Source organism: Delphinus delphis, chromosome 4 (genome assembly GCF_949987515.2).
Source record: "Delphinus delphis chromosome 4, mDelDel1.2, whole genome shotgun sequence".
NCBI classification, from domain to species: domain Eukaryota; kingdom Metazoa; phylum Chordata; class Mammalia; order Artiodactyla; family Delphinidae; genus Delphinus; species Delphinus delphis.
The window spans coordinates 1,122,516-1,134,840 of record NC_082686.1 but is presented as its reverse complement, the minus strand read 5'-3'; the positions used below and the strand labels follow the sequence as shown (position 1 = coordinate 1,134,840).

The window sequence follows — 12,325 nt, the reverse complement described above, 5'->3', positions numbered from 1 at the left end:
GAAGGAGCTGGGACCTGAGGTCAGGCGGTCAGCTGGGGGGTGGGGAGCAGTGGCCTGCGGAAATGGAAAGGGCCGGACAGAACAGAACTCCCAGAGCTGCGGGGTGGCGGGGTGGGGGGGGGCGCAGCTGGACCTCCAGCAGGGGGAGGGGCCTCCTGGGCCAGGTCTCGGAGGCAGGGGCGCAGGGCCCATCCCCTGGGGGTTTTCAGGAGTGCGCACAACGTAGGGAGTGGGCCGTGGGGAACGCGACCCTCCTGGGCCCCAAGCCCGTGGAAGCAGCGAGGCCTGATGGGCCGCCACGACGCGGCCACGGCGCCCACGAGGCTGGGCAGGGGAAGCCCGGCTCCCCTTTCCTCCATCCGTCGCCCCCGGCGAGGAACTTCTTTGTTTAAATCGCCCGCCTTCCTGCTGCCCCATCGGACTTGGGGCCTGAGGACGAATCCCCTGGTTACGGTCACCTTCCCAAAGAGACGCCGGGCTGGACACACTGCGTGTCCCTGGACCTTGCCCCGGTTTGCAGCCCGAGACCTCAGGTGACGCCTTGGGCAGCGGCTGGGGCAGCTTTTCCTGAGGCGGGGGCTTGGGCCGGCCACGCTGCCTGGGTACTGGGGGTCGGGGGAGAAACATTGCGGCTGCAACGCAGGGGTGCTAGGACCCGGGGAGCGGCCCATGGTCGGGTTCCGGGTCCGCACCCGGCTCCGCGCAGGGTTTACTCCGCCCCAGGCCCTGCCCCCTGCCCGGCCCCCTTCCCGCCCACTGCCCTGGCCCGTCCTGCCCCCTGACCAGCTCCGCCCCGCCCGCCCGCCCTCCGCCTGGTCCCGGCGGCGGTCAGAGCGCGGCCGGCCGAGCCGGGGCACCGCGGCGGAGGCGCAGCATCGCGCGGCACAGACGGTCCGGCCCGCCTAGCATGGCGCCGAGGTGCGGGCCGCGCAGTGCCGAGGACGGGCGGGGGCAGCGGGGGCTCACGGGTGGGGGACGGGGGCGCGCGCGCTACCCTAACGTGTGGCCTGTGCCCACAGGTGGCCCTGGCTGCGACCGCGGCGGCGGCGCCTCCTGGACTTGCTCGCCCCCGTGGTCCTGCTGCTTGGCGTCAGCGCGGCGTCCGCAGAGCCAGGTAAGACCAGCGGGGACGCGAGAGTGCTCGCACCTGGCCCGCCCGCCTCCGGCCGCACTTTGTGCGGGTCTCTGGCAGGTCCCAGGCGGCGACGTCCTCACCCCAGTACGTCTCGGCTTCGGTCCCGGGAGGCGGCCCCGGCTCTACCCACGCGCGCAGGTGGCCCGCGGGCGGCGGTCGGTGGGTGGACGGAGTCGGGCCGGGGCCGTGTGCCCGAGCGTCCCGCGACGGCCATTCATTCCTCGACTGCGGGGTTTCGCGCCACCTGGGCGCTCCCGGGACTCGGGGAGCGGGCCGGGCTGGGGATGGTGCGGGCCAGCTGCGTCCTGAGAACCTCGTGTCGTGACCAAACTTCGGCGACTCTGCGGGGAAGTTGGTGCGCTCGACGGACAGCGCTGCGGGCCGAGGGCCAGTGAGGTCCCGGAGCCGAGGTCGTGGTGACGGCCGTTAGACGCGCGGTGGCTCGGACACGCCCGGGCATCCGAAGCCTGACCGCGGGCCTGTGTCGCCGTCACCGGCTTGGTGCCTCCCAGCGCCTCTGGGCCCCAGCGTAACCGCGCGCGGAGTCCAGCAGGTCTCGGGGAGGACAGTGCGGTGCGGGGCGCAGCCGTGTTGTTTCTAACCTGTTGAGGCAAAACTGCCCAGGTTTCCCCAGGGCCAGCCTTTGTGCGCCGCCCCGGCCGCCAGGCCTCTGCCCCCGCGTCCGCCGCGGTGTCGGGTTGCGCGCGGTCCCTTTGATGCGGCCGAGCGCCGAGCAGCCGCCGGGAGAACAATGCGCAGGGGTCCGTTGTTTGGCGGCGCCCGGCCGCCGCTGCTCCCGCGTGGACCGCAAACTGTGTCGGGAAGGCCGTTCTGACCGCGCTGAAACTTCCTCTGCCCCCAGCTCCTGGGACCCCATTCCCAACCACGTGGCGGCCCAGGTCCTCTTCCCAACCGGTCCAGCAAAGGCCCGGGAGGAGCCGGTGGAGGTGCCAGGCCCGAGGGGAGCCCCCGCCCCCGCCCCCAAAGCGTAGGTGCTTTATCACGGGTGGAAATAGACAGCCTGCCCTGACATCCGTCCCGGGCAGCCGGCTCCCCGCGGCCACAGTGCTCGCTGTGGTCAACACAGCGGTCACCTGCTGCCACAGCTGGGGGGGGGCGGGGGTGTCGCTGGAGGGAAGTGTCCTGGGGGGAGAGCCATAGTAATTTGTTTCATTGTTTCCAGTCGGCTTGGTCATCAGGTTAAAGGGCAGCACAGACCTTTTAAAAAGGAATCACTTTGTAAACAGATGTGCGGAAAGCACCTGTCTGTAGTGTAGCAGATAACTCCTCAGGATTCGGGTTAACTCTGGGGGCGGGGGTGGGCGGCGTTTAGGGAGTGTGTGTCCTTATAGGGTTCTGTGTTCCCCGGGGTTCCTGGGGTTCTTATGACTGCCCGGGACCACATCGTGGCTTCAGGGGCCATCCCCTCAGACATGTGCAGGAATGTGTAAGCCTGAAGGCTCTTTTATGATTATGTCTAGTCGGGAAAGGGAAGGACACTGAGGCATCCACAGTCCAGCTTGTGAAACTTTGTAATCAGGGAGAGGAAGTCAAGGGTGTTGACTTTGAGCCTCAGAGAAGAAAAAATAAAATGCTGTGTTCGGGAGCTTGGGTGAGATGAGATCTCTAGGTGTTCAAGTTAATGCAGGCTCTGGGGGCGGTGGGTGGCAGAGTGACGGTTCAAGAAATGGTGGGTTTTTTTTTTTTTAATTTATTTATTTTATGTATTTATTTTTGACTGCATTGGATCTTTGTTGCTGCGCGCGGGCTTTCTCTAGTTGCGGTGAGCGGGGGCTACTCTTCCTTGCAGTGCACGGGCTTCTCATTGCGGTGGCTTCTCTTGTTGCGGAGCAGGGGCTGTAGGCGGACGGGCTTCAGTAGTTGTCGCATGCGGGCTCAGTAGCTGTGGCTCGCGGACTCTAGAGCGCAGGCTCAGTAGTTGTGGCGCACGGGCTTAGTCGCTCCGCGGCATGTGGGATCTTCCCGGACCAGGGCTCGAACCCGTGTCCCCTGCATTGGCAGGCGGATTCTTAACCACTGCGCCACCAGGGAAGCCCGAGAAATGGTGTGCTTTATCTTGTGTCCCGCCGTGTGGCTGCAGTGGGTTTGCCGTGGTCTCAGGTCGCCGGAGGAAGGGAGCCCCTTGCGAGGTGCCTAACAGAACGTGCTCTTGTTCCCTGGAGCATAAAAGCAGGAACCAGCCTCAGCGGGGCTTGTGTGCCGCCCACCCCTCCCCCTGCTGGGAGAACACAGGCTCCTTTCCCTGCTGGGACCAAGTCCCCTTGGAATGGGATCATAATTGCCCCTCTAGATGTTGGAGAAGAGCAAAGGTATGTGAACGCCTGACTTAGCAGGGGCTCAATTTGTTCTAGAAACGCTTCAGAATTACCCTTGGGAGTCAAAAACTTAAGCCCCGTTTGCCGATTTGAACACTTTTTCTGACCCCAAATGATGCATTTTCCCGTCTGTCTCTGTGCTGTACTTGACCAAAAAAAATAAATAAATGACGACTTTTGCTGTTTTGTTTAAGCTTTTGGTCGCTGTCATTCTGATGCTCTTGAATGGCATCGTGTGTTTCCCCCCAGAGCCAGAGACCTGGTGGGACCTTGGCTGGGCGGGCTCACGAGCCTGGGGGCTCCGCGCTACCTGCGGTCCCCGCTTCCGGAGGAAGTACCGGAGTCACACGTGCCAAGGTGGCGTCTGCCCGTGGGTCATCCTTCAGGGCCGAGGAAGGAGGACCTCGCCCTGTGGACACTTGCAGGCTGCCTGTGGCCACGCCAGAGCCCTGGGCTTTGAGTCGCCTTGTCTCCGGCCCCTCCCACAGGGGACTTCGCGCTCAGGCTCTGTCAGCTCCCCGCACACCCCCACCCCCAGAGCCGCGTGTCCCACCCTTTCTCACCACTAGGGTCCATCAGTGGGTCCAGGTCTCCGCCGATGGCCGTGGCCCTCCCTCCCCCCAGCTCCCTGGGTGGGCCTGCAGGGTTTAGACTTGACAGGACACGGCCAAGACCCTGTGGGTCCCCGAGTCCGGGGGTGTCTGTCATCCTGGGGTTCACAGGCACCCGGGTAAGGGATCTAAGCGGAGGGAAGGCACTTTTGTCCAAGGCAGGCTCGTTTGGAGGGGCAGCACAGGTGGGGAGTCTTCAGGGTTCAGGAATAAGACCTCTGAGGTAGTCTTGAATTTCAGCAGAACTTGTTTTTCAAGGCGCTCTTGTTTTCCTTTAGAAGAAGGAGGAGGGGAAGGTCCCTGCAAAGAAACCTAGAAGGAGGGAAACTGACTCCTGAGCTGTCCAGAGCTCGAGGGGCCTAGAGAGCCGGCCCCACCCGCCCTGCTTCACCCTGACAATGCAGCTGCGCGTGCGCTCAGTGAATGCACACACACACACACGTGCACACACAGATGTACACACGTGCACAGCCATGCACACGCTCGCGCTCCCCACCAGAGTGCCTGGTCTGTCTTCAGCTGGGTTGTTGAAAACATCCTGGCGCTCCGTGGGTGACGGAATGGGACAAGACCCGTCTTCTGACACGACGGCCAGCGGACTTCCTTCTCTCGTGGCCTGAGCACTGCGGGGAAGGGCCGGTCAGTGGAGGGGTGGGTGAGGGGCAAGCGGTCTTGCTGCAGCCGTGGCTGGTCAGCCCCCAGGCCCGGCTGTCTGCGGTGGCTGGCCTATGCCCCACGGCACAGGCCCGTCTGCAGTCCTGGGCGAGGCGTGCCCCCCCCACCCCGTGCCGGCGAGGGTCGGACCACAGATGGTACACTCTAGTCTCTGCTCGGAGGCTTGGAGGCTCTGGGTTAGTTGTCATCTGACAGAGAACCCCGAAACGGCGGCCCTTCTCCCCAGAGCACAGCTGGCCAGGCACCAACTGACGGACGTCTGGGTAGAAGGTGGACGTCGCAGGATGTGACGTGTGAAACTACCCGAAACCTCGTGCTGTTGGCGGGAGGGAGGGATAAATTATTGGGAAAATGAAAATAGATGTTTGGCAGCTCATAAGATGATTGCATTTGATACATTTTGACGGCAGGGGCCCAGGACAGTGAGAGCGTTGTGGGAGGTGCCTGCAGTGCGCCCTGGGTCCCCACAGCTCTGCTCCCTCGCCAGGTCACGTGGCTTCTCTGGCCCCCACGCCTCCCATCCCTGATGGCTTAGGGTCTGCGATGAGCTCTCTGCCAGCCCCGGCTCCTTCCCAGGAAGGCCTGGGCCTCTGAGCCCCTCCCTGCCCCCCGCCAGTCCTGGGAGGAGCACTGGGGCGGTGGGCGCTGCCTTGGTGTCCTGCTCTAACCCGGGGCGGGGACAGCCCCTCCCCCCTTCTGGGTGCCCCTAGCGGCAGGTGGTTGCGTTGTGAAGCCCCTCACAGCGCCCGTGTGTGACGTGCCTGGTGTTCGATGCTGCTCGTGGAATCTCAACACACGTCCGGGACCTCGCACCGTCCACTGCATCCCTCGGCGATGCTTGGTGGAGACGGGGAGCTTTCTCTGTCCCGCTCCCCAGCACTGCCCGGTGCCGGCAGGGTGTGGCTGGGTGACTTGGGCTGGCCCCTGGGGTCATGTTTTCGATTGGCGGGTCTGGGCCGTGCAGAATGGCTGTCAGAAGGAGCTTTAGATCACGGATGCGCTGAGTCAGACGAAATTTGGGGGCCGCAGGGCAGTGTCTGTGCTCCGCCTGCCAACCTGCAGGGGCGTGTCCTACCCCCACCCCAGCTTCTCTGGCAGAGGAGACAAGTCCCGGCACGGCCTCCTGGCTGTCTTCAGCGAGTGCCCAGGAAGGAGGACTTGTTCACAGGCCGGTACACCTTTCTGGAATTCCATGCTGGCAGACGGGGACATTCCCGGGCTGGCGCACCGTGACGAGGCCGGTGGCACAGGGCAGGGGCACCCAGCGCTGAGCTGGGGTGATGGGTGGGGCTCTTGGCCACCCTTGGTTTCTGGAAGACCAAGAGACTCTGTGGTGGGTCCAGCTGGCCCAGGCACTGGCCACGGGTCACGGTTGACCTTGACAGGGTGTTTCCCCACAAAGGACATGAGACCAGAGCCAGAGGCTCAGGGAGGAGGCCGCAGGGCGAGGGGATGGAGCCTGTGTGACCAGAGCTTGGTGGTGGGTTACAGTGGCAGGGCCTGAATGGAAACTGCAGAGACCACGTACGTGCTTTTGACGGATTGGTGGTGGTGGTGGTTTCCGTGGAGCCCGGACGGAACATCTGCAGATACTGCGTGTTACTGATTTATGTTTTTATTCATTCAGTCATCCATGTAATTTTGGTCCGAAGTCCTCGTTTCTACTTTTTGCACTGTTCCTTGAGTAGATTCAGAATTAGGCACGGTCAGGCCTCCTTGTTTTGCATCCAAGCTCAGAAATCTTGGAGACGGTACCAGGCTCCGGCAGCTGGGTCTCCTGTTTGCACAGAACCTGCTGGCACAGGCTGTTCTTAGCACGAGAGGCGCCCTTCTGCTTTGGGGAGACTTGAGCCGATGTGAAAGCGGTGCCTGGAGGGCACGTCCCAGCTGCGGTTGAACCGCATCTTGGTGCCCACCGTGCGAAAAAGTAAGCTTCTCTCGTCCTGGGAACGGGGAGGGCCCGGGGAAGAGCACCGACCCAGCTGCTGGGAGCTGGAGGCCAAATGCATCTCTGCTGGGGCCCGAGTCCAGAGCCCCCTGTAGGCCTGTAGGGCGAAGGGACATCTTTCTTCCCTGTTTCCATTTAGGCAACCAGGGGACATCATCGTGGAAGGGAAACGGTGATCTGTGTGGATGAGGCTGCTTTGACAGTGTGACGCGGGAAGATTCTCCCCCTCCCCTTGCAGTCGGGAGGGCGGGGCCATGGGAAGAGGGGGTGATGTTCTAATGCAGGGTGGGCCTGAGCCCCTGAGGTGGCCCTGCCTGCCCCTGAGCTCCCCTGGACCAGCCCGTTGGCCCGTGGAGCCAGGGTCTCTTCCAAGCTGGGGCTTCTGCATCTGGGGCCGGGGGTCGGGGTTCGCGTTAGAGGAGAACTTGGGAAGGCCCTCCTCTCGCCCCGGCTGGTCCGGGGCTGGGAGGCGGTGGGTGGTGAACCCAGCCACCTGGCCCCTTGGCCCATTAACTTCCTCTTTCCTGAGTCATTTTTGAGCACCTCTGTTTGCGCCCTGCCTGCCCCAAACAGGAAGGTGCACAGCAGTGCCCCTGGGTGACCGTTGTCTCCCCAGCAGGCCGAGAGCATCCACTCTGGGGTCTGGGCTCTTATCTGGGGAGGCCCCATGGCAGTGCTGGGGCTGAGTGCGGAGGGGGCTGTGTGTGGGACCTTCGGGAGGTGGTGGGCATCCCTCCGGATGGATATTAGTTCCGTGCAGCTTTTCAGTCCAAACCGCCAGGGCTGGGCACTGTCACTTTGAAAATCCTGCTAATCTGATAGATGGAGAAATACCACTCTGTGCTCTATTCTGTGAGTTTCCGTCCAGCGAGGGCGCAGGTTCTGGAGTGTTCCTTGGCCTTCGCTCTCTCCTTCTGCTCTGACATCCATCCTCTGTCTGTGCTGTCGTCCTCCTTGTCATGCCTGCCTGTGGTGTCACCTCCTGGGGGGCACATTTGGCATATTTTCTAGTGTGTGGGCAGGCTTTAATTGGGAACGTGAAATTTCTGAAAGCAGGGTGTTGTTTTTTTCCCTGATTTTTATGGCCTTTTCCTGTAGAGGTAGGACACGCGTGACGATCACGGCTCAGGGACAGCGGCCTGGGCTTATCTGCGTTGCAGGGGTGATGCGGGGGTCGTGAGAATTCAGAGAGGGAAACTGCGCGCGCCAGCAGGCGGAGTGCTGGGGGGCCACGTGCTGCATGTGGCTCTTAGTTTCTTTACTCGGTTTGGTGGGCGTGGAGTTAGAGCTAGTGCTTGCAGAAAACAAGTATGGAGTCACTGAATCGTGGTCTATTGCCGCTGGCCGGCAGCCTGGCTGGCCACTTTGTGTTTGTGGATGGGACGCCATCTGCCATGTGGGTTGAGAGCCCAGGCTCCAGGTTTTGGCTCCAGTTTTGCTTCTGAGCGCTGTGTGACCTTTGGCAGATCCCTCACCGTCTCTGGGCCTCTGGTCTGTAAAGTGGGGAGGGCAGTGGGGCTCTGTGGGACTGAATAGGGCATTCCTGCAGGGAGCTTCCTGGGATGTGTCCTGACAACTCCTCCTTGGGCTCTGGGGACACCGTCGGGGATGGCCTAAGCCACCCGTCAGGGCGGGGCCTGGAAGGAGGGCCTGGTGAGCGCCAAGAGCAGGAAGTGGGTCCTCGTGACCGGAACAGTTTTTGTGCTTCTTACTTGGCCGTGGGCTGCGCCTGCTAAGACCATCGTGTGTTTTAGACAAAGCGGCCCACTCACGCCCGCCGCTCCGAAGTCCTGCAAGTGTTCTGGGCCTGGGCGCCCGCGTGGTCTCGCCCCGTGGGGGTGATCCCGGGATGGCAGACCTGCCTCTGCCTGTTGGATCTTGTCCCGAGGCTGCTGTAGTTCGAAAATCTCTCCCACTGAGCTTCCACGGAGCCTCTTGCTCTGTGCAGCCAGGCCGCTTCCTGGGCTTCCTGCATTGAGGCCCCGTCTGTGCTGGGAATCTGAGCTCAGCCTGATGGGGCGTCTGTCGTCCGGGCAGTGCTTGCTCAGAGGACAACAGACGGGGCGGCGTCCTTTCTGTCCTCTGTAACCCCAGCCTTCCAACCAGAACGAAGCGAAGCCACCCTTGATCCCGTGCACGCTCACCTTCGGGGTCTCCCCACCTGGGCTAGACCTGCTCCCTCGCCAGCGGCTCTACCCCAGGCCGCCAGGCACCGCCCACAGGCCCAGCTCAGACCCTCCTTCCCCTCCACACACGGCCGAGGGCTTTGAAAGGCAGGCCCCCCGGGAGAGGGCGCAGCCAGCCATGGGGACAGGCTTTTTCTACCATAAATGATCATTTCAACGAGACAGCTTTCCTTCTGCCGCCCTGGGCGTGTCCACACCTGGCCCTGAGCCACCTCTGCTCCTGTCCTCTTGGCCCCTGGAGGAGAGGACGGCCCTTTCTGAGCCCAGATGCCCCTGCAGGGCCCGGCCCTCCTGCCCCACTTCAAGCTTCCGGCTGTCACTTTCTGGCTCGCTTCTCCTCACTTCCCCAAGGCTGACCCAGGGTTGCGGGCTTGCCATGCTTCCGCACCGGCGGGTAGTGTTGGCAGCGACCTCTGCTTGTCTTGGGTCCTCCCATCTTGGCCTTGTCCCCCGTGGCACCGCGGGACCCATCTTGTTCCAGGTCACCGGTGTCCTTGGGGCAGCCAGGACCTTCCTGTTTTCTGGCTAACGTGGGCCTCCATCCCCAGGGGACTCGGGCCCGGCTGGCGCTGACTCAGAATCTGCGATGCTCTGCTGTTCCTTCTTTCGTGACCTTATATTGTGGCAATAGTCAAGAATGCCGTGGAGGCTCAGAAACCAGAAGGAAAAAGCACCCGTTCCAGCGCAGCCTTTACTGTCAATGTGGGGGCAATGGGACGTCTTAAATGGACCCGGGCTGCCCTCCCTGCTGACTCCACTCCCGGCCTGTGTGGACGGCCCCTCTGGGTGCGAAGCCTCAGGGCCCCCCGGAGAGCCAGCCGCAAGCGGGTCTGCTTCCCAGATGGGAACACATCCCCACCCCACCGCCCGCTCCTGGGCGGCGCGCTGGCCTCCCAGGCGCCTGACTGCCCCCCATTTAAGACCCTGGACAGCCCCACCTCCCAGCGTTGAAACTTTTTCTTCCCGTGGCATATGGTCTGCTGAATGTCAGCCCCAAAGGCCTCGCCGTCCTGATCCCCAGGGCCGTGAACGCTGCTTTACGCGGTAAAGAGGGCTTCGGGTGGGATGAGGCTCGTGAGCTGTGGAGATAACCCTGGATTATCCGGGTGGGCCTACGTGTAATCCCATGTCCTAAGAAGGGATGGGGGAGGCCAGAGGGTCAGGTCAGAACAAGGAGACGTGGCGATGGAAGCAAAGGTTGAGGGAGAGATTGGAATACAGGAAGGGGCTACGAGCCTAGGAACACAGGCGGCTTCTAGATGCTGGAACCGGGGGACCGGGTCCTCCCTGGGGCCCCCGGAAAGGAGCACAGTCGTGCCGACACCTGGGATTTAGGCCTCTGGCCTCCAGAACTGTGGAGCACAGCTCGTGTGGTTTCCAGCCCCTGACTTTGGGGTCATTTGCTCCAGCAGCTGCAGGACACTGGCCAGTGCGTGGCTAGGTCAGTGGCAGGGGTGGAGTCGTGGTGACGCAAATCCTCTCGTTGGAAAAGTGCTGCTTCTCCACAGTGTGAAACCTCTGATACATTCGAAGGCCTTGGGACACCCACGCCCTGTACAGGGCCCCTGAGTGCCCTTCCTGACCCCCAAGTCCCGAGGGTCGACTCCCCGTCCTGCGCACCCAGCACCCTGGGCTGGGGACTCTCTGTGGAGAGGTTAGAGGGGCCCCCATCCTAGGAACCTCTTAGAGCTCAGCGGGACCCATTCTCAGGCCCTAGAATGACCTCTGCGTGTCCCCGGGTGGCGCCTTGAACAGGGGAGGGAGGCGGGCGGACAGAGGGCAGGTGAGCGGGGCCGGGGCAGACGTCGGGCCGCTCGAGAGTGCCTGGACGGGCCTGTGGGCAAGGGGACTGTGTGTGCGGGTCTGTCCTGGGACTGTCTCCGGCAGGGCCGCCGCAGGGCAGGGGCGGGTGTTATCGTCCACAAGGTTGGACAGCAGCCCGCTCTGTTCTGTTTTTGGAGAATGAGGCAAATGGCACGGGATCACATTCCCAGCGAGCGCCAGTTCTGCCCAGTGTCCTGGCGTGTCGCAGAAAGGGTTTATAAAGTAAGGCGGACCAGTTGCTGAGCAGGTGGACGGTACTCAGTACCAGTGCCTGTCAGCCTCCAGCCGTCTTAGGTACTGGCTGGACCTTCAGTTATCTGAGTGCTGGGTGGACCTGCAGTTATCCGGATGCTGGGTGGGCCTTCAGTTATCCGGATGGTGGGTGGACCTTCAATTATCCAGATGCCAGGTGGACCTTCAGTTATCCGAGGTGGACCTTCAGTTATCCGGTGCCGGGTGGACCTTCAGTTATCCGAGGTGGACCTTCAGTTATCTGAGATGGACCTTCAGTTATCTGAGGTGGACCTTCAGTTATCCGGTGCCGGGTGGACCTTCAGTTATCCGAGGTGGACCTTCAGTTATCTGAGATGGACCTTCAGTTATCTGAGGTGGACCTTCAGTTATCCAGGTGCCGGGTGGGCCTTCAGTTATCTGAGGTGGACTTCAGTTATCCGGGTGCTAGGTGGACCTTCAGTTCTCCGGACGCCGGGTGGACCTTCAGTTATCCAGGGACTGGGTGGGCCTTCAGTTATCCGAGGTGGGCCTTCAGTTATCTGAGGTGGACCTTCAGTTATCCGGTGCCGGGAGGACCTTCAGTTATCCGAGGTGGACCTTCAGTTATCTGAGGTGGACCTTCAGTTATCCGGTGCCGGCTGGACCTTCAGTTATCCGAGGTGGACCTTCAGTTATCTGAGGTGGACCTTCAGTTATCCGAGGTGGACCTTCAGTTATCTGAGGTGGACCTTCAGTTATCCGGTGCCGGCTGGACCTTCAGTTATCCGAGGTGGACCTTCAGTTATCTGAGGTGGACCTTCAGTTATCCGAGGTGGACCTTCAGTTATCCGGTGCTGGGCGGACCTTCAGTTATCTGAGGTGGACCTTCAATTATCTGGGTGCTGGGTGGACCTTCAATTATCTGGGTGCTGGGTGGACCTTCAGTTATCTGAGGTGGACCTTCAGTTATCTGAGATGGACCTTCAGTTATCTGTGCCAAGAGACTCGATGGCCGGTGGGAACTGGTGGCCAGACTTGCTTCACTGGCCCATCTGTGAGGTGGCTCCTGACGTGCAAACTGCATCTTCCTTTGCCTTCACGTACTGGGTGTTGTCACCTCTCCTCCGGCACAGGGACCTTTCTCAGATCTCACACACTCAGAGAGAGCAGGGACGTCCGCGCAGGGCGTGTGGCTGAGCTCAGCCTGGCTCCTGCAGGCCTGGCTTTGTACCTTCTGATGGCCAGAGACGGAGCCCAGGGTGGTAGGCAGCCAGGAGCGGTTGGGGGCCGTGCCCAGGACCCTTGGGTGCAGTTTGCTCTGTTCCCATCCCCCGACTCCCAGAAGTGGATGGCCCCCCGCCTCAGGTCCTCTGTAGGCCATCTCGGGAGTGGCCAGG

General features: G+C 62.1%; 1 protein-coding gene across 1 annotated transcript in view; it reads left to right on the top strand.

Annotated features, from left to right (window-relative positions):
* Positions 1–800: 800 nt before the first annotated feature.
* The window catches only part of COL18A1 (collagen type XVIII alpha 1 chain), a 96,088-nt gene continuing 84,563 nt past the window's right edge, over positions 801–12,325 (top strand). The window contains exons 1-2 of the mRNA XM_060010206.1: positions 801–918; positions 1,020–1,114. Coding sequence (XP_059866189.1) covers positions 908–918; positions 1,020–1,114 — 106 coding nt within the window. The 5' untranslated portion in view covers positions 801–907. The remainder of the gene's footprint in view (positions 919–1,019; positions 1,115–12,325) is intronic.